The sequence below is a fragment of the Agelaius phoeniceus genome, chromosome 13 (genome assembly GCF_051311805.1).
Source record: "Agelaius phoeniceus isolate bAgePho1 chromosome 13, bAgePho1.hap1, whole genome shotgun sequence".
NCBI lineage: Eukaryota > Metazoa > Chordata > Aves > Passeriformes > Icteridae > Agelaius > Agelaius phoeniceus.
Window position 1 is genome coordinate 693777 of NC_135277.1, and position 25845 is coordinate 719621.

Consider the following 25845-nt stretch of genomic DNA (forward strand, 5'->3'; position numbering starts at 1 on the left):
GCGGGTCGGTAGGCGGGAAATGGCGACTGAGCGCTGAGCGCCGAGCGCCCGGAGCGCGGACCCGCCGCCGCCGCCCGCCCCCTCCGCCCGCCCGGCCGCCCGGCCGCCCGCAGCGCGGCCCCGCGGCGCCGCTCCCCGGCCCCCGCTCCCGCAGGTGAGTGACGCGGCGGACCCGCGCGGGTCCCAGCCCGGGATCAGGTGGGGGCGCGGGGTGGCCGCTCCGAGTGACCGGCGGGATGTCCCCTCGGGGCCTGCCCGCGGCGGGCCCGCCGCCCGCCGACACGCCGCGTCTCCCCCGCTCGCCCCCCGCGGCCGCCGCGGAGCCCCGGGCGAGCCCCGGCCGCAGCCCTGGCGGGCCGGCCCTGCCGCGGGGAGCGGCGGAGCGGTGTCACCCCGCCTGACACCCCCCGCCCGCCCCTCCAGGCCGAGGCCTGCGGCGGGTCCCGCCCGCCCGGCCCGTCCCGCGCCCCGGGGCCGGGCCGGAGCCGCAGCGCTGCGGGCGCATCGCGGGCCGTGCCCGCGCGGGTCCCGCGCAGGACGCGCCTGTTGCTGGCGGTGTTGTCGCCGCCGGGGCGGCAGCGCCGGACGCGCCTGTCAGCGGCCCCGGGGGCAGCGGGACGGGCTCGGCGGGGGCGGCCGCTCCGCGCTGCCCGGGCAGGGCTCCCGGCGGCGGCTCCGGGGATGTCAGCGCGGCGGGGCGCGGGGGACACCAACTTTGTCGCCGTCTGCGGCGGGGGCGGCGGCCGCGCCGGCACCGTGCGGGACCCCCGCCGTCCGGGGCCGTTATTGGCATTCCCGGTCCCTGCTGGGAACGCGGCGGAAGGAATTAGCGTGCTGCATACCACATTGATTATCTGCTCGCTCGGTGTTACTGGAGAGCACTGTACGAGCCTGTTGCTCAATTTTATGGTACTTAAGAGCGCTCGAGAGGACAGGTCTGGCTGTTTGTGTCAGGCTGTTTGGGTGAGCTCAAGCCTGGGTCCGTCCAAGGAACTTCGTTCTCTGTGGTGACAGTTGTGATGCTGCTTCTGGTCCCAAGCCTATTGTTTCTGGGAGGGATTTTCCATCGTCTTCCAGATGCTTATGGTGCACTTTTAAAAGTAACTTCGAGTTTGTCGTTATTGTCTTTGCCTTTGTTGATGTGTTTCCACTGTTAGAGTAGCCCGTGAAGAGGATCTCTAAGTGTAACTATTACTCTGTTGCCTTGGGCAAGTGACAACCTCTTTTGCCGTTTCTCCACGAGTAAAATGGGGATAATAATACCTTGGAGAGTTGTTACAAGAAGTAGTTAATGTTTGTAGAGGACTTAAAAGACCAAAGTGTTATTAATTAAGCCCCATGACACATTAAGGTAAGAGTTAGCGAGCCAGGTTTGCACATGGATGAACTGAGGCAGGAAGAGATTATGATTTAGCCAGAGTAACGTCCTGGATCTGTGACAATAGCAGAAAACAAGTTGTAACTACTTCATGCTGTAGGCACAAGGGAGCCGTTCTGGATAACAGATAGGATTCCAAGATTACTTGCCCCTCCCTCACCCCCCCTCCCAATTTCAGGCTTTTCTACTTTAGGAGGTTCTGCCTGTGTGACTTCCAGTTGACTGGATAGCTCCAAGGACACTTACGGCTTGCCCACTTAAAAGTGTTTCAGCAGTTTTCATAACAAGATATATGTTCTAGGATGCAAGCCAAATCCCGACTTAAATTCCATGAAACATTCTCCTCTTTTCCTCTGAAAACATCGTGTGGAACTTAGTTTTGATCCTGTTCCAGTCAGTGCAGTGTGCACCAAAGCTGACATTCCTGTTCCATCAAAGTTCTTTATTAAAGAAAAAATTCCCCTGTCAGTCTGCCCTGGAGATTGAATGGGACAGTTGGATCGTTTTTCTAAGGATGTAAACATTCCACGTATGCTGGGGCCGTGCGTGCGTTTCATAATTGAAAGGTGATTTTCCATGCCCAGCCTTGCACCCCTTCCAGGGTGGTGGTTCCCCAGCACAAGGATGTGGCACTGTCAGAGCCTCCGCAGCATTAAGCAGTTAAAAAACCAGAAAAGGTTGTCAGAATTCAAAAGGACACTGAGTCTTCACCTTCCCAAGTTTTTCCATACTGCAGTGGCTCCTCTTTGATCTCTTGTAATGCTGTGAGGTGACACCAACAGAAATCGTGTTTGCAGGAGACTTTGGGAATCACATCTGCTCTTCTGAAAGATTTCTGTGCACATATTTCATTCCTGTGGAAGAAGCTTTTCCACAGGTGTAAGGGGAAGAACAACTTGGGGCACTTACACATTTTTGTAAAAACCATTCTGAAAGTCAGGCTGAACTATTTTGGCAAGAACTTGCAAGAAAAGCTTGAGCAGGGGGATTGCACAAGAGAAACTCCAGAGTTGCCTTCCTACCTCAGCCATTCTGGGAGTCTAGAAAAGCAGGATGCATGAAGTAGGGCTGGAATTTGACATAAATTTAAAATTCCTGTGTATTTCTAGACATGTGTGTGCTCTGAGAGGAGCTTGAGACTTCTTGCCTTTTTTGGGACAGTGCAATGGATTCCAGAGCATCACTGTGATCATTTCAGGATCACAGGTGGATAAGTAATCATACAGCCCTAAAGGTGCCTTTTCCAGGTTGTGGGTGTGCAGCTGTGCCCTGCCCAGGTTGTGCCCCATCCATGTGCTTTCAGCCTGGTCTCCCTAGGGCAGGCAGTTCCCACGTCTGCTGGGTTTTGCACTTTGGGGATGTCGGTGCAGGACCACTGAGATCATCCCAGAGTTAAAGGCTGCCCCTCACACAGGCTCCCTCTGTGACTGCATCCTTCCTCTGTAATTCCTCAGGAGTGCTCCTCTCCACAAGTGCCTTTCTCATTCTTCACTCACAGCAGATCAGATGTGGTGATTCTTACTCGGAGCCCAGGAAGCAAAGGACCAAGTCTGAATGAAATCCCTTCATTTGCTGGCCCCTGAGTTGCTGTCACCATCTCTTGTATGTTTTAGAGAGGAGATTGGTTTTTGTCTGCTGTATATGAAAAGTTCCTGGGGTGCTGCTCCCAGCTCTGGGGTTCCCAGCACAGCGGGGACATGGACCTGTTGGACTGAGTCCAGAGGAGACCACCAGGCTGAGCAGGGGCATGGAGCAGCTCTGCTGTGGGGGAAGCCTGGCAGAATTGGGATTGTTCAGCCTGGAGAAGAGAACCTTCAGGGGGATCTCATTGTGGCCTTCCAGGACCTGAGGGAGCCGGCAAGAAAGATGGAGAGAGACCCTTTACAAGGGTCTGGAGGGACAGGACACAGGGAATGGCTTCCCACTGCCAGGGGGCAGGGATGGATGGATATTGGGAAGGGATTCCTGGCTGTGAGGGCATGGGGCCCTGGCACAGGTGCCCAGAGCAGCTGGGGCTGCCCCTGGATCCCCAGGCCAGGCTGGATGGGGCTTGGAGCAGCCTGGGACAGGGGAAGGTGGCAGGGGGTCCATGGCAGGGGGGTGGAGCAGAATCAGCTTTAAGGTCCCTCCCAACCCAAACCATTCTACAGTTCTGTGATTTGATGTTTGTACATCCCAACTGAATCCTCAGAAAATGCAAATACGCACCACAAGTGCAGAGCTGATTAATCAAATCCATGATGGGTTGTGCTTTTCAGGGGGCAGACTGTTCAAATGGAATCATTGCTGGGATCCTGGGAGGGAAGAGCAAGCTCTCAGCAGTTTAAGAGGAGCTCTCCCAGGCAGGATGTGGCAGTGCCAGCCCTACAGGGCTCCATCCCTGGGGAATTCCCTGGAGTGCCACGGAGCTGCAGTGGGGTGCAGCTCTGATTGCTTCAGAGAAGCTCACATACACCAGGGTGCTTGAAAGCCTATCTAACATGTTGTTTACATGTTGAGATGCCTAGATGGCCATTATTTAGTGTTTTAGAAAAATAAATATTTGACATTCACAGATGAAGACATTTTCAATAGCACTTGAAAAATTAAGTGGGAAATCATCCACATCTAAAGCAATCAGCTCGGGGTTGGGTCGGAGCTTCCCAGTTGGCAGTCCTAACTTTTTCTAAATAAATTACTTCCCAATCAGATCAGTTTCAGTAATTACTTTGATTAAGGTGCTCTTAACTTCTCAAATGATAAGTTCTCTCATCATATCCTGTGATCCAAGGAAAACCCTTGTCAGGACAATCTGCTGTAAGAAAACAGGAGTTGAGCAGAGCCTGCAGTGCGCTCCCACCTCTGCCAGCACTGGGGATCCGTGTGGGATCTGAGGAGGCACAGCCTTTGCTGCCTCAGTTTCCCTGTCTGATGGGGCAGTGTTTTGGTAATGTGTGGCCAAGCCCAGGGGAAGGAGTTGTGCAGCTGCTGGTGGACAGGATTAACGCAGCAGCACATTGATCTCTGCTCTGTTGGGACATGCAAAACACAGCTCCCCACGGGAGGCGTTTTCAGAGTCCAGCCCCATCGGTCAGATTTCTGTGCATCCTGCTAAAAACAACCCTAAAGCCAACATTTAGGAAGTGCCTGTGCTGCATTAGGTCCAGCAAGGATCCACTGCCCACCAAGTAATGCTTCTGCTGGAGTTACATAGAAAAGAGATGATGGAAATAGAAATTATCCCTAACAGTCCTAACCTGTCTGAATTCAGGGTTCAGTTTTGGTGGGTGAGGAGTCTAGTTAGGATGCATGAAACACCTCTACTTCTGTGCCCACAGTATTTAGTGTGGCAGTATAATTTTAAACATAATACTGTCATGAAAATAAGTTTAACTAAAAGGAGCTGTTAACTCCACGGCATCTGGAAAATAAACTATGGATACTTACTTAAGTATGGATACTTACTTAAAGGAGCATAGTTACAAAAAATACATCCTGCTAGTCATTGCCAATGTTCCAGGTGTAAGCAGGAGAAAAAAATTTAGGACTCTAAAGCGTTTGGTTTAGACCTTACCTGTAAATTAATTACCTTATATGTATAAACAAGAGTGTTGTTAGCAGCAGAAGAGGGCCAGGCAGCTGATGCTGCAGGGCTCATTAGCATCCTCAAAGCCTCCCAGGGAAGGGAGGGATCCTGTCCTTATTTAGGCTGTGTTTGGGAATAGCTAATTTAAGTTAATAAAGTAGCAGGAACTCTGATCAAATCAGAGCAGTTGTTCTGAGCAGTTTGGCCTGTGCTGCACCAATTCAGTCTAAATCATAACTCAGTTTACCCTAGGCCATTCTAACCCACGACTGCTTTGATTTACCCTGTACTTTAGGAGGTGCTAATTAGTGGAAGGGAGGTAATTCAATCTAAGGCTGAGGCTGTACCACAAGGGCTTCCCCGGCCCCACAGCAGCAGCCTGGTTGGTGGGGAGCCCCACACGGGCTCCTGGGCTGCCGTGCCCTCCGGGAGCCTCTCGGCCTGGCTGGGGAGAAGCAGCATTCCCCCTTCCCTTCCCTCTTCCCACAGCTGGCACTGCCTGCGAAGGCTGCTGGCTTAGACCAGCCTAGCACAGGTTTCCTTAGGCTGGGCAGAGCTCTGGGGGCTGTGTGTGCTGTGCTCAGCACGGAGGGGCTGGGGCAGAGCCCGACGCTCTGTGTGTGTGTTTCTGAGCCCGTGCTGGGGTTGCACTCCTCCTGCTGGAGCTCCCTGCAGGCTTGCCCTCCTCTGGTTCCCATCCAGGCACTGCTGTGTGTGCGCTGCTGCTCCAGGAAGGAGGGGGTCCCCTGCTCCAGGTGACAGCTGGGACTGCCCTGTGCCCTTGCTTCTCCTCCACTTCCCTTCCAGAGGATGTAACAGCACTGCTCCTTGTTCCTCCCCATCCTGGAGGCTTCTCTCATTTTACCATCCCAGGGGAGCTCATTTAGGGGCAGGAGGCTTCTGTTTCTCTGGAGCAGTGCTCTGGACTGCAGGGTGGTGCCTGGTACCCAGTTCCAGTCCATCACCTGGCAGGGCAATCCTACAGGTGAGGGCTGAGCTGCTGGTGCTGGCAGTGTGGGCTGTGGGAGCAGCTGGGAAGGCAGGGGCGATGGTCAGGGGTTCAGAAAGGAAAACAGACAGGAATGCACAGCTCCTGTGAGCTTTGTGGGCAGCAGGCCTGGCCTGGGGCTTGCCAAAGCAAGGCAGAGTGTGAACTGCAGGTTTACCGTTTGTTTTCAGAGGGGGAAAACAGTGTGCAAAAAGTAAAGGAAGTGTTTAATAAATAGCAGGAATATTTACAAGAATGTTCAAGGTACTTGCAGGCATTGTGAATGTGGGATTTAACTACAGTATATTTGATTGAGTTACCTACCTCAGTTTGTCTGACACCTTGAGCTCGTGTCAAGACCAAGCAGTTGTAGTTAAATCAATTTAAATACAATTGGAAAAGCTTGTTTATTTTGCTTATCAGGCCAGAAATTACAAAGATTACAAGAGAAAATAAAGTTAGTGTAATCTTGATGCTTTTATGATCTTAAAGATTTGGAAGAAACTTTTGAGGACTTCATTGCAGCTAAAATAATATTCCTAAACAACTGTAATTTCTGGGTTTAGAGTCTTTTACTTTTGTGTTGCTTCGGGACTAGGAAGCTCATTGGTACTTTTAAGAGAAAGGTTTTTGGGAGCTCAGTTGGAAAAAGGGGCTACAGAGATTCAGGTGAAGACGTGTCAGACTTAATTGTTAGGTGTAATTACCCTGTTGGACTCATTTGAAGATAATTCTCTTTTGATAGTAGATTGGTTTATTATATACCTGAAAAGGTTTGATAATGTTCCGTCTCAAAGATTAATAGTTAATATGGAAATATCCTAAGTCAATTAGCAGAGTACTGCAGGAGCAGGCAGAGGATGCCACCCTGCTGGTGAGGTGCTGTGTTCAAGCCCTGGGGAAAGCAGGGAGGGACACACCGGGGTGGAAAGGCTGTGACAGAGGGTTCAAAGCCCCCCTCAGCACCCGCAGGCTGGAGGCACAGCGTTCTGTGTGTCAGAGTGGGGTTGAGGTGCTGCTCAGCTCTGCTCGCTCCCTGCGGCTGCACGGACACTCCTGCCCTGCTCCTGCGCTGGGCTCTGCCCCTTTGAAATCAGGGGCGTGGGCTTTGCTTGTCCTCTGTGCTCAGAGACAATTAACAGCACTAATTTCTGATTTGTAACATACGTGATACAGAAAGGACGAAGCAAGGAATTTTTTTCCTACTTCAATGTGCCAGTTTTTAAATATTCCAGAGGTGGGATAAGCAAGGAAGCAAGGTGGAATGTGCCTGTGTGTAAGGACTGAGCCACGGACATCTTTGGCTTACCTGGGGTGCTTGAAGGATCTGGCTTACCTACACAGGTTTGAATTTTCAGAAACCTTGTAGGAACTGAGTCTATTTAAAATTTCTGTTCTTCTGTGACATTGGGTTGATGCTGGTCCGTGGACTCTGCATTTCCCAGGGAGGACTGACAGACACACAGACACTTGCAATTGGATAAGCCTCATTTTCTCTAGGAAGAGCTGATCAGTGTTTCTGTGCTGAAGGACAGAGCCCATCAAAGAGTGCAGTGAGCAAAAGAAACCCATGCTAGAACTGTCCTTTTCCCTGCCAGGAGTTCCATGTTTTATTCCCGTGTGGAAACACTCCAGCCTGAAGACTTGGCTGGCTGGAGGGTCAGGACAAAGGAGCTGCAGGGGCTGGAAGAGTGAAGGGAAAGGAGGAATGGGAATTAGAGAGCATTCCTTTCACCTCCAGTAGAACGTTTCTACTCTCCCACAGTTTTGCTGAGTTGTCTCTTCAGCCCTGCTGGTGAGAAGTGATGTGTGCTCTGTCATATACCGCACGGCACAGCGGTGGCAGCTAACTTGTTTCAAGCATTTCTTTGGTATTTAAGGTAACTTGTTACTTAAGTTAAGGAAATTTGTTACTTAAGTTAACTCAGGTTTCCTCAGTATCTGGAAGATTTTCCCAAAGTCTAATGTAGCTGCTTTGCAATGTGATAAATTAACCACCTGTGCTGCTTTGGAACGTGCCTTGGTGCTTTCTCCATGGTAGGGATTTCTGACCAGAGGCCAGGCTCACTCCTGCTACTGGGGAATGGCTGGAAACAAATCCAACGACTGTGGAAGCTCCCAGGTGGTACTGGCACTTCTCGTTCCTGCTGATTTCTCTGGTCCAGGGTCCCTCAGTACAGATTTTCAGCGGCTCTGTGGCGATCAGGGCACTCACCCACAGGTTTCCACCACGAGTCTGTGGTCCAGGAGCAGGACCCCTCTTTTCCCCAGCTCCAGAGCCCCGCAGACAGAACTCCCCAAAGCAGGGCACGAGCCAGACCCCTTCTCCTCGCTCAGCAGAGCAACCCCTGGCTGCTTGCAGAGCCAGATCTGCCACCGCACAGACGGAAAGTTCTTGTTTCATTGCATGTTGTGCATTTCAGAATGACAGAGATGCATTAGACCAACCTGAAGGTGATTATCTTGTGAAAGAAATAAGTGAAATTCAGGGTGAAATCAACTGGAAACATTGCAGCGTGGATGCAGGGCAGTTTCACCCTCCAGAATTTCTCTTGTCATTGGTAGCTTGTGCTTATTATACTTTGTATTATTGGAATATTGAGCAGAAACTTCCTATAACTTTCCATTGAGTAAGCAACAAAGCTTGTTGTTATTTTTTCTTTTTTTTTTTTTCTTGTGGATTTTTTACCCAAAGTAAAACAGGGAGTAAAAAAAGAGAATGAAATAAAATGTACAAAATAGCTTCATTGTGACGGAATCAGACAGGTCCCTGAAATTCATTTCAGGCAAGTTTTTGGGACTGGATACGTTTCGAGTTCATCATGTCTCAATATTATGTTTTAAGGGTAAAAACATAGTATCACTCACAAGTGAGTACAGCTGTTATACTTTTAGAACTTATTTTCATGTCAGTTTTAACTCAGGTACAGGCACAAATTAATCTCAGATTTGCAATTTTGTGAGAATGAAGTTTTCCATGCAGGAAAGAAGCCAGGATGGGCTATGAAAGAGTCAGTATTAATTCAGCATGTATTCATAAGGGAAAATGATTCGTTTAAATTTTGTCTGGACACTGAGTAATATGAATCCTGATTGTGCTGGAATTTTCCCCGTTTTAACAACAGAGTTGGTTGGTTTTTTTATTGTAAATCAGGGAAGCCAGGTGCGAGGAGAGCATGAAAGCAGCCCCGTGCAAAGGGGAGAGCAGAGTTTAACCTCTTGTGAAAGGCTCTGAAGGGATGCAGTGTACCAAGGAAGGTGTTTGCCAGGGCAGTGAGAATCATATTATCATTTAAAGAGTCTTTATCCTGCAATAAAAATAGTCTGCTATTTTTGAGGCCGAAGGAGCAGCCAGAACCCTTATCTATCCCTTTGAAAGATAGCAGCCTGACAAGGTCCTGTGGGATACGGGATTGTGGCTGCGATCCCCCGGGAGGATTCAGGTGGAGTGGAGCAGGATTAGGTTTTCTGAAGTGAAGCAAAAGGCAGCTCTGCTGCTGTGCAGACCGTGCAGAAATTCCTACATTCTCCTCACAAACACAGGAGCTACTCCACGGCTTCCATAGTCAAACCCAGACGTACTCAGGCTTATTAATCTGCTGTTTCTGTTGTTTTTTAATGAAAAAGATAACTGAGATGGGCGAGCTGAACAATTAGCCCAAGTAACTCCTCGGGATTGTTTTGTGCTCAGACCACATCCCGGAAGGTCTGTTCAGGAAGTGTTTGCAACCTGTCCATGCCATGGCTTCTAACAGAGGGACTTGACTTCCATAAATAGGCTCCAGTGTGCCTGGCAGTGTGGATTAAATGTCCAGAGAGCCTGAGGACAGCTGGTCCCTCCCAGAATCCCAACAGGAGCAGTGCTGGATCTGTGGAATCTGTTCCTGCTCGTCTGCAACTCCAGCTCTGCAAACTTTCCTCTCCCGACCTCTCAGGAGCCCCACAAGATCTGGAGGTGGCTGATGTGAAATTGTCATCTTGGCAGCACCAGAGGTTGGAAATAGGCCCTTCTTTCTGCAGCAGGTTTTGGGGTTTGCTCTGAGGTTTGCTGTCCCGTGCTTACCCCAGTTCTCCAAGTTTCCTCCTTGCTTAGTGTGACACAAACTGGAAAGCCTGAATTAATTACCAGCGTGTACCCTCAGTGCAAAGAGAAAAATATCTTGGCTGGGAGGGAATAAACTTTCAGTTCCAAATGCATTTGGTATAATCAAAACAAAGCCTCACTAGCAAAGCAATGGCAAAACAGAAATATGATGGCTAGAGCAGAAAAAGAAAGGAACAGAAGATCTATTTTCTGTTGAGGCCGATTGTAAAAAGCTGCCATCCTTCTTTGGCAAATCCTTCTAAGGATGGGCTTGTTTTAGGGGCAATACTCAGACTTTGGGAGAGTAGAAGTGAGCACAAGGTAGGTGTCCTGAGGGATCAGGGTTCGAACAGGGCGACTGAAGAGCAAGGATTTCAAGCAGGATTTTGTTTCAGATGGAAATGATTTGGTGCCCTGGAAGGTGGGGAGGAGCAGAAAATGGGCTTTCAGTGAAACAGGGAGAATTTAGAGGTGCCTTTGATAGCTGGAATTACTTACTGTTGTTTTGATGGAACTTGTGATGGCTTTATACATTTATCCAGATTTCTTAACCCAGCACCAACATTTGAATAGTATGTATTTGTTCTTTTAATAAATCAGTGCCTTTTTATTTTGCTTTCACGCATCCCAGACTAGCATCACTTCCAGACTGCTTTGAGTCAGGCTTTCCTGGTTTATTGCTCTCTCAGTTCTGCAGTGGCAGAAAAACACACCTAAAGATTGGAGAAGAGTGACAAGTAGTGCAGTGCATTGGAAAACATGAAATACATCTGCTGGAGTGACATGAAATGGCTGTGATTTTCTAGGGAAGGAGAGTAAGTTGGTTAAAAAAGGCCAAGAGTCATTAAAGGGGAAGAGTCTCAACATCTTGAGCTAACAAGGAGTATTTCCTTGAGGTGTGAGAAGGGCTTTGGGACCTGTCTGGGTGCAGGTTTACCTGCCCATCCTCGCCCTTGGCTTTGGGGGGCACAGCACGGTTCAGCCCACGCTGCTGTGTCCCCAGAGCCCTGCCAGCTGTGCAGATACCACAACAATGACATAATATTAACAACAGAACCTTCCCCTGTGGCTCAGGGCTGTGCCCAGCTCGGGCTCTGGCTTTCCTGAAAGCATCCCCAGCCCCGTGGGGGTGGATCCCAGCCATCCTCTCCTTGGGCTGCTCCTCACCCTGAAACCTGGGTCACCTCACAGCCGTGAAACACCTGACAAAACAAAACACCTCTGCCATGACTTGTCTGAAAGGAGACTGAGCAAAAGATCTGCTGCTGGTTGCTGTGCCCGTGGCTCTGCCTGCTGATCCCACAGATCAGAAGGAAGCACAGGTGTCCCAGCAGGGAGGTGTGTGTCAGCTGGGCTGGCAGGGGACAGGGACACCGAGCCTGCCACTCCCTCAGTTCAAACCCCTCACTTGGCACAGCTGTTAAATGTGGGGACAGGTCACAGCTTTGTGCAGTCGGTCACGTCTCCCTCTCTGTTTGCACCATGCGTTGATGCTCTTGCTCAGAATTTTAAAATTGTTTAAAGATTTACTTTCTTGGCTTTGTGTAAAAAATGTTTCAAGAAAAAAACGCAGATAAAGAAATAGAAGTTTTTCACCTCCTGTGTTGCTGTCACCAAAGTCACACTCTGGACATGCTCAGGTTGTCTGAATGCTCTGGAGCTGCTTGGGTGGTGTGGAGGCTTGGGATAGATTGATATCTGTGGTGGCAGCTCCGTGTTATTCCTGAGTGCCAAACTGAATGGAGAAATTGTTCAACAACAGAGTTTGGAATTTTCTTGTCACTTATCTCTGCCTATTGTTCTTCACCATTGTTCTTTTACCATCCTCAACCTTTTCCTGTATCAGAAAGCCCTAAACCCTGTAATTAGATGTGCCTCACCTAATTTTCCTTTTAATAGTTTGGGGGAAAGCAGAGAAAACAGCAGTGTCATACGTGGTGGGAAATAAACCATCCCTAAGTGCAGATTCCGTGGAGGTGTGCTCTCAGTTTGAAATATGAGTCATTCACAGGAATTTCTTTCCTGTAAGTACAGTGTACCTGGGCCATGGAATAACAACAGTGTTCTCAAGGTAGGGAGCCTGACACTTGGTGTGTGTGAACTCAGGAAAATGGAATTTATTGCGGCCATAGCTCCTTCAGCTGCTGCTTTTAAACAGCTCCTACATTTTATTTTCCTGTCCCACAAATTATTGAGTGGATATTCCTTTTAGTCCTTCTTTTTCCATGTAATTCTCTCTTGAAGAACAAGGTTTTTCCCCTCACTCTTTCTGGGTTTATTGTAAGTGTAGAAGTCATTGAAGAGAGAAGGGGCTTTGGGAGCTGATTTCCCTGAGCAAAGTGGAGGTGGCAGTGCCAGCCCAGGTCAGGTCCTTGGTCACCCGTCAGGGATGGCACGTGCTGGGGAAATCCAAATCCTGCAGCTCTGAGGAAGGAAATTCTCCTACATGTTTAGACTTGATTATTTTGACTGCATTAAGTTTTGTAGCCTGGTTCAGGAAATAACCACGACTATAATTCAGTAAAACTCTCCTCCTGTCTGGATCCAGTGCTAGAAAAGCAAACTCCTGTCTCTGAGAGGATTGTAGGTACCTGTTGCTAAGTCCATTAGAGATATTTATAACCCCAGGCTTGATACCCAGCATGTGCAGTGAGCCAAAGGAGTCCCTGGCAGGGCTGCACTGAGGAGCTGAGCATTTCCCTGCTGCATAAATGTGTCCTCACTATTGACAAGTATTTACTTGATTCATCTTTTGTCCCACTGATACTTGTTTCAGTTCTAGAAAAGTCAGGCAAGCAAAGTCAGGCTTATACTATAGCAAATTGGAAGTGATATTTTCATTCCCACATTGGAATTTCACTAGTGTCTGTCTCCTGTCCATGTTTTACAGTTTTAATTCCTTTTTACACGCATTTGTTTTGTGTGGTCAGCACAGCCCAGGGCAGTGCCCGTGCCCTGCTGGGGCACCTCCAGTGCTGGGGCAGCTCTGAGCCCCTCCCAAAAAGAGAGCCCTGGAGTGTGTGCAGGGCAGGGAATGGAGCTGGGGAAGGGGCTGAGCCTGGAGCAAAGGAGGCTCAGGGGGCCCTTGTGGCTCTGCACAGCTCCTACCAGGAGGGCACAGCCGGGGGCATTGGGCTGGGAACAGGAACGGGAGAAAAGGGAACGGCCTCAGGCTGGGCCAGGGCAGGCTCAGGGTGGATATTAAGACAAATTCCTCCACTGGGAGTTCTGCAGCCCTGGCACAGCTGCCAGGCTGTGGTGGAGTGAGTCCCCAATGTGGAGGGGTTCAGCAGCCCTGTGGATGTGGCACCTGGGGACACGGGCCGTGGTGGCCCTGCAGTGCTGGGGGCCGTTGGGCCAGGTGTTCTCAGTGGTCTCGTCCAGCTCAGTGGCTCCATGACATCACTGGCAGGTCACAGAGCTGGCTCTGTTCCGTGTGCCCAGCCCCACGCACACGGCCCGGCTCACTGCAGGCTCAGGGCTGCAGCACAGTGAGTGCTCTGGCAAAGGAGCCTCCCGGGGGCTCCCTGCTGCTGTCCTTGGGCTCTGACCTGGCCAGCATCCCCGGGGTTTTGGGATGTCCAGCTGTGTCATGGACACTCCCTTGCGTTGCTCAGATGCTCACTGGTTCTCCTTATAGGCTGATTTGATGGTGTAAAAATGAAGGAATTTCCCCTGTTATCTCGATGAGCTGCTCAGGTCTCTGAGGAGGAGACAGGATCTGAAGTAAGTGTGGGAAAGAAATGAGGAGGGAACTGGAGCAAGGCCACTGAGGTGTTGGAGCATGTCCAGACAAGGGCAGCAGAGCTGGGGAAGGGTCTGAAACATGAATCCTGTGGGGAGCTTCTGAGGGAGCTGGGAAAGGGCTCAGCCTGGAGAAAAAGAGGCTCAGGGGGACCTTGTGGCTGTGCACAGCTCCTGACAGGAGGGGACAGCTGGGGGGTCAGGCTGGGAACAGGGACAGCAGGAGAGGGAACTGGGCCAAGGGAGGCTCAGGGTGCATATTGGGGAAAATTTCATCATGGCAAGGGCTGTCCAGCCATGGCACAGCTGCCCAGGGCAGCATTGGGGACCCTGCTGCTGGAGAGATTTAACAGCCCTGTGGACGTGGCCCCTAGGTCAGTGGTGGCCTTGCAGTGTGGGGACACTTGGACTGAGCTGGCCACTGATGGAAGTGCTGAGCACGGACCTGTGGAAAATGAGCCCCGTGTTTGCTGGCAGTTGCAGTGAATATTCCATTAGCAGTTCTGTGTAACACCGTGTTTCACCCTTGGCAGTACCCACAGAGCACTTTCCTTGCTAAAGCCTGACAGCAGTGTCAGTGCTTGGGTCACTCCTCATTAACTGCAGCCCCTTTGTGTGAGACTGAGACTTACCTGGGAACAAACACTGCTGTGTAACAGGTTTTCAAAAACATTATCAGTGTTTCCCTGTCTGTGACTCATCCCAGTGCCACCATTGCCTTTTCCTAAGCAACATACCTGTTGTGACATTACCTATATGTTAAATGTTGCAGATTGTTTATTCTGTCTCTGCAGCAATCAGATCCACACTGAATGGACTCCAGAAAGGCAGGCACTGATTCCTGCAATGATAAGCATACAGTTTTCTTTAAAAACCTGGGTTTTGTCAGGATTTCAGCTAGGAAAGGCAAATTACTTTATTTCCAGTATTTCTGTGCATTGCACCTCAGATGGATTTCTTGCTACTTCGTTTTTCTTTGAAGGAGGAGTCCCCTTCAAACCAGCCCAGCTCCAGGCAGCTGCAGAGGGCATGTCCCCAGCCCAGAGAGCGGTGACATTGAGGCTTGGTGTGACACTACCAGCACCCACTTGGAGGCTGGAGATAAATGGGATGCATTCCCTGGAATGGCCTTTTACTGTGCTTTAACAGATACTGCCCTTGCATGGGTGTTCCCAAGGTCTGGTGTGGTTCCCAGACTCAGCTGTATTGGAGCTCAGCTTGGGTTCCTTTGCAGAGCTGCCCTGTACTCACCCACTCCGAGTGCACATGCTCATGATTCTTTCTGTGAGCACTCGGCAGGAATTTACATTTATGCCTCATCCCAAGTTTAATGTGGAGACTTGCAGTGAAGGATTTTGAGGAACAGAGAGAGGAAGGAACTTCCTGGGTCACAGAGTCCAGTCATTTGGGGCTGGAGACAACAGGCACCCTACAATCAATGCTTTCATCAGAGCAGGTGACACCCAGCTGGTTGACAAGGTGTCATTGTTCTCAGGTTGGACTCCATGACCTGAGAGGTCCTTTCCACCCTAGACAGCTCTGTCATTCTGAGCAGGTCAGGGTTTCCTGCCTGTCCCAGCTGTACCAGGGCTGTGCCTGGCTCAGTGATGTGCTGGGTGCTGTACCAGGGCTATGCCAGGCTCAGTGCTGTACCCATGGATGTGCTGGGTGCTGTACCAGGGCTGTGCCAGGCTCAGTGCTGTACCCATGGATGTGCTGGGTGCTGTACCAGGGCTGTGCCAGGCTCAGTGCTGTACCCATGGATGTGCTGGGTGCTGTACCAGGGCTGTGCCAGGCTCAGTGCTGTACCCATGGATGTGCTGGGTGCTGTACCCATGGCAGATTCCAGTTTGTCCCCCTGGCAGCGTGGTGCCCTCCCTGGGCACACAGCTCTGTGCTGGGGCACACTGGGGGCTCAGCACCCCCAGCCTCACGTCACCCTGAGATTCGGGAGCTGCAGCTTTACCACGTTTCCTCAGTGCAGGGCTTTTTCCCTTTTTCCCTCTGCAGCTTTCCATGTGGTACCCATGAAGATGAGGCTGAGGACACGGAAAGCTTCCCAGCAGTCCAACCAGCTCCACACGCAGCGGGCGCTGCGGGCCAAGCGGAAACACTCGGAGGTGGAGGAGCCCTTGGCCGGCGGCGGGGGAAAACCACCCAAAAATGAGACAGGCCTCTTGTCTTCGATCAAAAAGTTCATTAAAGGAAGCACACCCAAGGTACGCCGCCTGCAGGCCCCTGCTTTGCTTTCATAATCACTTCAAGTTTGATTGAAAACCAGCTCTGTTAAGAATTAATCGTGTGGTGGAAGCAAAATGTAAAGAGTTGGAAGGCAGCAGGTGCCTGTGAGTTGTGTCAGGTAAAGCTGACTTTGAAACCCTCAAGAGTCAGTTGTAGGTGTATTTAACAGTCCAATAAATCACCAGGCTTTATTGCCTGGTGTTTCTTTGTAAAAATGTCAAATAAATTCAGTACATTCTTAATTTCTACTTTAAGGATTCCTTGGATCCAAATTCAAGGAATTACCAGTACTGACAACTTAGAAAAGCCAGTCTGTAAGCATTAATTTTTTTACTATTTCTGGCAGTTTTATTCAAAATTGTTCAGGAGTCATTTAATCAATGAAGGTCAAACCTCACAAATCCAAGTGCCATGGAATTGATGCAGCTGCTCAGGGATTCCTGCAGTGAGCACTTCCCTGCTTGGAGCATCACATCCAGGTTTTGTTGGGGAAAACCACAAAATCTCACATCTTGGTGCAGCTAGAAAGCTGAGCTTTACTGATCTGCACATGGGAGCACCTGTTGCATGTGCTGCATGGATATTTGAGGCTGAAAAATATATATACACAAACACACACATATATATAAATTAAAAATATAAATATAAATATATAAAAACTTTTATAGGCTGAATGTAACCTTGCAATTACTTCAAAAACTGGCTTTTTTTCTCTAGATGGAGGCCAGTTAAAAACCCCACATCATCCATCCCAGCCGTTCAGATACTGCCATTATGTAACTGCAGATTCGAAAGAAGAGTATCCAGGAAGTCAGAACTAATTTACAATGTATCCCAGATCAGCTCTGTGATAAATAAAAATCTGATAAAATTTCAACATTTTATCGACTTGTCGTAGGTGTTTTGGGGGAAAAGGGTAAGAAACCTGCCATAAACGTGTGCCTGCACATACAGCCATGCACAGAAGATGGGCAGAACTGTTTGGTTCTGTCTCATTCCCATGAGTGCTGCAGTCACTTATTCCCAGGTAAGGAGAATCCTTGGACTTTTCACAGCTCAGTTTTGCCCTGTACTGATATGGATTGTCACATTGGATATTGTTGGGCAGTGCACCTGTTGTGTGTTTAGCAGACAGAGAAATCAAGTTTCAGGTAATTTTAGTGGCTTTGTCTCTGCATTTCCCAGCCTCTGCAGCACTGGAATATTTAGCTTGGCTGTAAGGACAATTTTTCTACTATAGCAGCTCCATGTACAGTTTTCATTCCCCATACTTTGACTTAGTTTAAACTCACGTAAGATCCCAGCTGGCCAGACCCTTGTTGCACGTTCTGCACCTGGAAGTGGAGCAGTAAAGGGATCTTTGGTGAACTTTCTCCAGGAGATGACATTCTCTGGTCTGTCCCATGGAAAACGGCGCTGCTTAGCACGTTTGTTTTCCCCCTCTTTTGTATTTTAAGGAAGAAAGAGAAAATCCCCCCAAGAGGAGTCGGATTGAGCGGGATATCGATAACAACTTGATCACCTCCACGCCCCAGACAGGAGAGAAGCCCAACAAACAGCTCTCACGTGTGCGGCGGAAAAGTCAGCTCAATGGAGGTGGGTGAATGGCACACTGCGGGGCAGGGCACTGTGGGGCACCATGGGGCACTGTGGGGCAGGGCTGGGCACTGTGGGGCACCATGGGGCAGGGCACTGTGGGGCAGGGCAGGGCACTGTGGGGCAGGGCTGGGCACTGTGGGGCAGGGAAGGGCACTGTGGGACAGGGCTGGGCACTGTGGGGCACCATGGGGCACTGTGGGGCAGGGCATGGCACTGTGGGGCAGGGCAGGGCACTGTGGGGCAGGGCTGGGCACTGTGGGGCAGGGCTGGGCACTGTAGGGCAGGGAAGGGCACTGTGGGGCAGGGCTGGGCACTGTGGGGCAGGGCAGGGCACTGTGGGGCAGGGCTGGGCACTGTGGGGCACTGCAGGGCAGGGCACTGTGGGGCAGGGCTGGGCACTGTGGGGCACTGCAGGGCAGGGCAGCTCTGCCCCTCCAGCTGTGCACTGACCCGGGGCCATGGGCACACCAGGCACTGCAGGGCAGGGCAGCTCTGCCCCTCCAGCTGTGCACTGACCCAGGGCCATGGGCACACTGGGCACTGCAGGGCAGCTCTGCCCCTCCAGCTGGGCACTGACCCAGGGCTGTGGGCACACCAGGCACTGCAGGGCAGGGCAGCTCTGCCCCTCCAGCTGTGCACTGACCCAGGGCCATGGGCACACCGGGCACACCCGGCACTGCAGGGCAGCTCTGCCCCTCCAGCTGGGCACTGACCCGGGGCCATGGGCACACCGGGCACACCCGGCACTGCAGGGCAGCTCTGCCCCTCCAGCTGGGCACTGACCCAGGGCCATGGGCACACTGGGCACTGCAGGGCAGCTCTGCCCCTCCAGCTGTGCACTGACCTGGGGCCATGGGCACACCGGGCACTGCAGGGCAGCTCTGCCCCTCCAGCTGTGCACTGACCCGGGGCCATGGGCACACCGGGCACTGCAGGGCAGCTCTGTCCCTCCGCCTGTGCACTGACCCGGGGCCCTGCTGCAGTGGGGAGGTTTCTGCAGCTCTGGCTGCCTGCAGGGAGAGCCCGGCTGAGCTGGTCACAGCCAAACACGATTTCCAGGGGTGAGCAGCGCTTCCATCCCCCCAGACACTCCCACTGTGTCTCTGTGAGTACAGTTTGGATCAGCAGCTACTGCTTTGGAACTAATTTAACTTTTTTTTTTTAATTTTAATTATTATTCTGAAAGTCCCATAATAATTTGATTTAGCTCTTCTCCCGTTTTCTCACAAATAAGAGGGAAATGTGACCTCCCAGCTCCTGACTTTTGTGGAAGTAAGCAGGTGTCATTAGATACTGGGAGCTCTTGTCAAACACAGGCAGGTTGCTGTCAGAGTTGTGAGATGGGGATTTGAGTTGTGGCATGAGAGATCACCCTTGTTACGTGTCAGATCTGGAACGTGGATGTTCATTTAATTGTGTCCTGTGTTATCTATGATCACAACTGACAATTCCTTCCCTTCCAAGTTGTGGCTGTGCCTCTGTGTGTGTGTGGAGTGGAACAAACTCCAAACTCGGGCTGTGGAGCAGCTGGAGGCTCAGCCAGGGAGTTCTGACCCTTTCTCGTGCCTCCCTCTAGTGGAGTCCTGGCACTGGCAGCTCCGGGGCTGCCTCCACCGAATCCCTGCCAGCATTTCCACCTCTGCTGTTGGTGTGAGCAGGGGCTGCTGCCCCGTCCAGAGAGAAGCTTCTGAGCGTGTTGAGGATGGACATTTTGGGTTTGTGCTGGTAGAAAGTTGCTGACTCTCATGGACCCAGCTGAGCCATGAACAAGAGTACACCCTTAGAGTGCAAAGGCTGACCAGAAAGGAACACCTGAAGCCCAGCTGGGTGGTGTTAAAACTTGTATTTTTTTGTTTTCCAGAAGCTGGAAGTTATGAGATGACGAACCAACACGTAAAGCAAAATGGAAAATTGGAAGATAACCCCACCACAGGCAGTCCCCCACGAACAACGTTACTGGGAACCATATTTTCTCCTGTTTTCAATTTTTTTTCACCAGCAAATAAAAATGGTGAGTATTATTTAAAAAGCCAATAGTCTTAAAGCTGAGAGTGATAGAGTTTTGTGTAAAATAGCTGCTTTGAGTGACAGTACACTTTTCATTCTGGCTTACAAACCAAGGGTTACTGCTGCCAGGCAAAAAGGCTCCTTCATTCTTGGATGGGTTGATGGTTAATAGAAGAAGCTTACAAACATTAGAACATTTCTTTCGTGGGTGTATTTAGTGGTGCACCTTTCATTAAAAAAGAAAAGGAGAGGAAAAACAAAGGGATTACATTCCTTGTCCCAGACATGTTTTAAAGTCATCGTCATGGTCTTCATTTGGGTTCTTGTTTTTGTGGTGTGAATCTGTGCAGGTATCTTTAATTATTCTGAGGCTTGGTGTGTGTGTGTGGTTTGTAGTGAGTGTGAGCGCTGTGCTGGGAGCCCAGCCTGAGGGTAAGGGTGTTTGAAATGTGCCTCAGGAACGTCGGGCTCCGACTCGCCGGGCCAGGCAGTGGAGGCTGAGGAGATCGTGAAGCAGCTGGACATGGAGCAGGTGGACGAGATCACCACGAGCACGGCCACCTCCACCAACGGCGCCGCCTTCCCCGCGCCGCCCGGCCAGGGCAGGGCCCTCAACAACGGCCTGGGGGAGCCCGAGGAGCCGGGGGACCGCGACCTGCCCCCGCTCACCGGTAAGGGACGGGACAAGGGGGACACACACGGTGAGCCTGGGGGGGACAGACACAGTGAGCCTGGGGGGACACACACACAGTGAGCCTGGGGGGACACACACACAGTGAGCCTGGGGACACACACGGTGAGCCTGGGGGGGACACACACACAGTGAGCCTGGGGGGACACAGACACGGTGAGCCTGGGGGGACACACACAGTGAGCCTGGGGGGACACACACAGTGAGCCTGGGGGGACACGGTGAGCCTGGGGGGGACACACACGGTGAGCCTGGGGGGACACGGTGAGCCTGGGGGGACACACACACAGTGATCCTGGGGGCACACACACAGTGAGCCTGGGGGGACACAGACACGGTGAGCCTGGGGGGACACACACAGTGAGCCTGGGGGGACACACACACAGTGAGCCTGGGGACACACACACGGTGAGCCTGGGGACACACACACAGTGAGCCTGAGGGGACACACACGGTGAGCCTGGGGGGACACACACGGTGAGCCTGGGGGGGACACACACACAGTGAGCCTGGGGGGACACGGTGAGCCTGGGGGGACACACACGGTGAGCCTGGGGGGGACACACACACAGTGAGCCTGGGGGGACACAGACACGGTGAGCCTGGGGACACACACACGGTGAGCCTGGGGGCACACACACAGTGAGCCTGGGGGGACACACACGGTGAGCCTGGGGGGACACGGTGAGCCTGGGGACACACACACACAGTGAGCCTGGGGGGACACACACAGTGAGCCTGGGGGGACACACACGGTGAGCCTGGGGGGACACACACGGTGAGCCTGGGGACACACACGGTGAGCCTGGGGGGACACACACGGTGAGCCTGGGGGGACACACACACAGTGAGCCTGGGGGGACACACACACAGTGAGCCTGGGGGGGACACACACACAGTGAGCCTGGGGGGACACACACACACGGTGAGCCTGGGGGGACACACACACAGTGAGCCTGGGGGGACACACACACACGGTGAGCCTGGGGGGACACACACGGTGAGCCTGGGGGACAGTGCCTCAGCAGGGACTCCTGTCCCACCTGTCCTTAGGTAAGGGACAGGGACAGGGGGCTGTGCCACAGGACAGGGAAGGGCTAATCCCAGGGAATCCAGCACCTTGGCAGGGGCTGCTGTCCCACTTCCCTTGGGCTGTGCAAGCAGTGTCAATACTGATTTTTGTGGTTGGCAGGCAGATCCGGTTTAGGCACCAAAGACAGTTTTGGCAGGACTTAGCTGTTCCTGCTGTAACTCAGGTGGCCTCATAACTCTTCTTCCCATGGAAACAGAGATTCCAGAGGAAAGGATTTACTATTACCACTGAACTTGCACACTCTGGGCTTGCTGATCTCCAGAGATGTTGGCTACATTTTGATGTCTTGTATTAGAAGCATGTGGTAAATGAGAAACACACAAATCTTTCATTCGTTTTCCATATTTTCTTCAGAAGACAACATCTTTTTTTGACAAAAATTCAGCTTCTGTGTGCATGGGCAGCATCAAATCCTGAGCTAAGCCCTCCCCAGACCCTCCAAGCTGTGGTGGACGAGCAGCTTTGCATTAGGGGTGAATGTGACCCCAGAGCAGGGGAGCTGGGGCTGGAGGGAGAGTTTGTCACTGGTTCCCTCCCCACGAGTCTCGAGTGCAAATTGTCACTCTGAAGAACTGCACTAATAAGACCAGCTCTTGTGGTTTTTTGTTTTATTTTTTGTTTTGGTCATTTTCGTTGAATTTCAGCACCAGTATCTCCAGACAGTGGCTACTCATCAGCTCATGCAGAAGCCACCTATGAAGAGGACTGGGAAGTCTTTGATCCGTAAGTGCCAGTGTTTCTGCTGGAAATAGTAAATTAATCATTTGGGGTATTGAATTAAGATACTTCTATTTAAATTGGATAATTTTCATGTTATGATCATGAACTCCAAAGGCTCTGAGCTAAAAAAAATGTGTATGCTCATGTGGGGTTTATTTCAATTTAAAATACTTCTGGTGCCTTAAATATTTGAAATATTAAGTTAGGATGCTACATTGCACTTCAATAATGTACGTTTTTACAGCAAAATCTGTTTTCTTTTCAGATACTATTTCATCAAACATGTCCCCCCACTAACAGAAGAGCAGCTGAACAGAAAGCCAGCTCTCCCACTGAAAACCAGAAGCACACCAGAGTTCTCATTAGTTCTAGACTTGGTAAATACCTTTATAAACACAAAACAGAGCAGGGGAATGGGGCATTTCCCTTATTTTGTTCATTGTGGAAATCAGTTATGCTTGCTTTAAACAAAGACTGCTGAATGTTGCATAATTTTAGTTAAAAATAGTTGAAGAAGAATTAATTGTGGTAGGAATAGAATGTGAGCTGCATTTGTCAAATACTTACATCCTGCTTTTTTAAAAAAGAAAAGCATTACAGTTTTAACATCTCAAACATTTATCTGTCCCCACATAGCTTCCCTAAATCCAGGAGGGGAAAAATGAGGTGGAATAAATAGCAGAACTCAGTTACGAGTGTCTTTCATCAAGATTGATGAAAAATTAAACTTTTGCTTTTTAGAACGTTCTTAAAGGGCACAAATCCACTTTTTGAAATGCTCTATAAGATACATTTTTCTTTATGAGGGTTTGTTTCAGTGTCTCTGTTTTGAAGGTTGTTTCAGACCCTGTTAATGGTGGTGTGTTTGTTTGAGCAGCACCAGCTGGGCCATCCCTGTGATCATAGGGATGGGTGGATTATTCACACTGAAAGATAGAGCCTGGAACTGAATGAGAGAAGAGCCTACAAACTAAAATACCTCTCTATAACTACACCCCCAGCATACAGTTTTACTGAAAATTTTAAAAGATTACAAGAATAATGAAATGTTAATTCATCCTAAGAATTTTCTTCAATCTTGACAGCACTTGCACAAAAGTACAGTTTCCATTCTAAATAAACCTGCTTTAAAATGAAGAAAAAAATACAGAAAATACTCGTGTTTTCCACATTGTTTTTTCACACTCTCTTCTTTTATGTAACTTTTTCCTCCAGGATGAAACATTAGTGCACTGTAGTCTAAATGAATTAGAAGATGCTGCACTCACTTTTCCAGTTCTTTTTCAAGATGTCATTTACCAGGTAAATAGCGAAACACAAACTTTATGATTTTGTTTTGTTGGATCCCTTGCTGTGTGCAGTTGTTCCCAGCTTGTTTGAAGAGGGAGGAGCAGCAGCCTGGCGTTTGCACCTGCCTGGTGATGAACTGCAGGTGTCAGGTCTGGCAGGAAATTCTGTATTCACTGAAGCTGTTCCCCTTCCAGCTCCTCCCCAGGAGCCCAAATTCTCTGTTGGAGTCAGAGGGAGGCAGAACCCTCCTGGCTGGGGCCTCTTGTGACTCCACAGTTCCTTACAGGGCATGGCTTCTCTGTGTGTGCAGTTCTGTGCTGCTGGTGGTTGAGTTTGTGGAATTATAGACACAGCTGAAGCCTTTTTGTAAATCACTCTGACATCCCTAGCCTCAGGTAGTTGTTGGTGGTTGTTCAGAGGAGGATTTATTTACTGTGTCCAGGGCCTGAACTGGTGCTGTCCTGCTGGTCAGAGCTGACTCAGGGTGTTTGGTCAAAGCAAACAGTTTCATGTTTAACATAGAGATTGTCCAATGTCTGTACTTTATTCATTTTTTTCCTAATTCCATCCAATTTTCCGTCAGAATGTTCAGGCTGATGTCAGTGTGTTACTGCTCCCTCTGAGCTGCTCAGCCTGGGCATTGGTGGCCCTGGGGTGCTGTTACACAGGAACCTGATCCTTGCTGTTTGTTTGTTTGTTTGTTTGCTTGTGGTGCTGACCCTGGTGGGAGGGTGGAAGCTGCCCCTGTTGCTGAACCCCTCTGTGTGTGTGATGCTCACCTGGGGGAGGCTGGAATCTCCCCTGTTGCTGAACCCCTCTCTGTGTGTGATGCTCACCTGGGGGAGGCTGGAATCTCCCCTTTGCTGAACCCCTCTCTGTGTGATGCTCACCTGGGGGAGGCTGGAATCTCCCCTTTGCTGAACCCCTCTCTGTGTGTGATGCTCACCTGGGGGAGGCTGGAATCTCCCCTTTGCTGAACCCCTCTCTGTGTGTGGTGCTGGGGATGCTGGAATCTCCCCATTCCTGAACCCCCCTCTCTGTGGTGCAGGTCTATGTCCGGCTAAGGCCGTTCTTCCGAGAGTTCCTGGAGCGCATGTCTCAGATCTACGAGGTAAGGCTGGCACACTCCAGCTCTCCCTTTGGCACTTTCCAACTGTCAAGCCCTTTTTCCTCACACTAAACACCAATTTATCAGATTAAAACTCTTTTCTAACCCAAAAGTAAAACAACTAAAAACATTTTTAAAACTTTTATTCTATTCTCAATCTCATATAAAAAGTAAAGTAATACCAATGTTATAATTCGCACCATTACAATCACAAACCATTTCCTAATTACAATACACTATAAACATTTCTTAACCTGTCAACTTTACCCACACCATGCTATAAATACCTTAGAAGCAATAATCTAAAATTACCCATCATAAATCTTACTACAATACATCTTTCATAATTCTATTTCTCCAAAATATCTAATCTTATTTACAAAACCACCTTTTAAAACTTATTTCTATTTCCATTTCTCTCTCAACAATATCTATCCTATTCCATAACATTTCTAAGTCAGTATTTCTTATCTCAAAGTTTACATACAAATACACGCTATAAGAACATTCTATCAAACTTTAAAATTTTTCTACAAATTCATTTCCCCCAACCAGCTTTGAATTTCATTTTGAATTGGTATCCACTTCCTTGTACCTCCAGTGGTGACTTTTTTCCCCTCCAATCCCCAGATTATTCTGTTTACTGCTTCTAAGAAGGTGTATGCAGACAAGTTGTTGAACATCCTGGACCCCAAAAAGCAGCTGGTCAGGTAAAACCAGAATAATGTCGTGAGCAAACTGAGTCCTGTGCCTGTCGTCTCCCTGACTGATTCCTTGGGGTTTGCCTGGGCTGAGAGAGGGAGAAAAATAGACTGAAGTGATGGGATTGGTGCCTTGTGATAAAATAACCCCAGGCCAAAACCTGTCCCTGTTAGGTCTCTGTTAGGCTGGCTCATGGGAAATGTCCTCTTGGGGATCAAAAATGTGCTCTGGAATACCCACTGCAAATAAAGGAAATTAAATGAGTGCCTGATTACTTTTCAACTTAATAACTTGAGTTATTTATTATAAATTGTGATTTGTATAGCTTTTACAATCAGCATCCTTTTAATTCTCATTCAGTCACAAAATCATTTGTCTGTTGGTTTTGTATTGGAGCTGGTTTGGCTTTTCATTTCTCAGTACTGAGCTTTGTTGGGAAGTGTTGGCTTTTCCAGTTCCTTAGGGCAGAAGGGAATTCCAGGGGTGAGATTCTGTCTCTCTCACCTGGCAGGGGGACTGTACCTGGCAATGCTGGATCCAAACTGATTCCTGCTCAGGGCTTTCCCTGTGTGGGGTGTCCAGGCCAGGGAAGCCCTCCCTGGTGGGGACACCCCAGAGGATGGTGCCCAGTAGGG

The 25845-nt window shown here is 50.0% G+C and overlaps 1 protein-coding gene across 1 annotated transcript in view; it reads left to right on the forward strand.

Annotated features, from left to right (window-relative positions):
• The first annotated feature begins 14 nt into the window (after positions 1–14).
• CTDSPL2 (CTD small phosphatase like 2) overlaps positions 15–25845 on the forward strand; it is a 30569-nt gene continuing 4738 nt past the window's right edge. The window contains exons 1-10 of the mRNA XM_054642022.2: positions 15–154; positions 15770–15978; positions 17458–17596; positions 19461–19610; positions 20065–20277; positions 22035–22113; positions 22376–22487; positions 23326–23412; positions 24449–24511; positions 25139–25218. Of these exons, the coding sequence (XP_054497997.1) occupies positions 15787–15978; positions 17458–17596; positions 19461–19610; positions 20065–20277; positions 22035–22113; positions 22376–22487; positions 23326–23412; positions 24449–24511; positions 25139–25218 (1115 nt within the window). The 5' untranslated portion in view covers positions 15–154; positions 15770–15786. The remainder of the gene's footprint in view (positions 155–15769; positions 15979–17457; positions 17597–19460; positions 19611–20064; positions 20278–22034; positions 22114–22375; positions 22488–23325; positions 23413–24448; positions 24512–25138; positions 25219–25845) is intronic.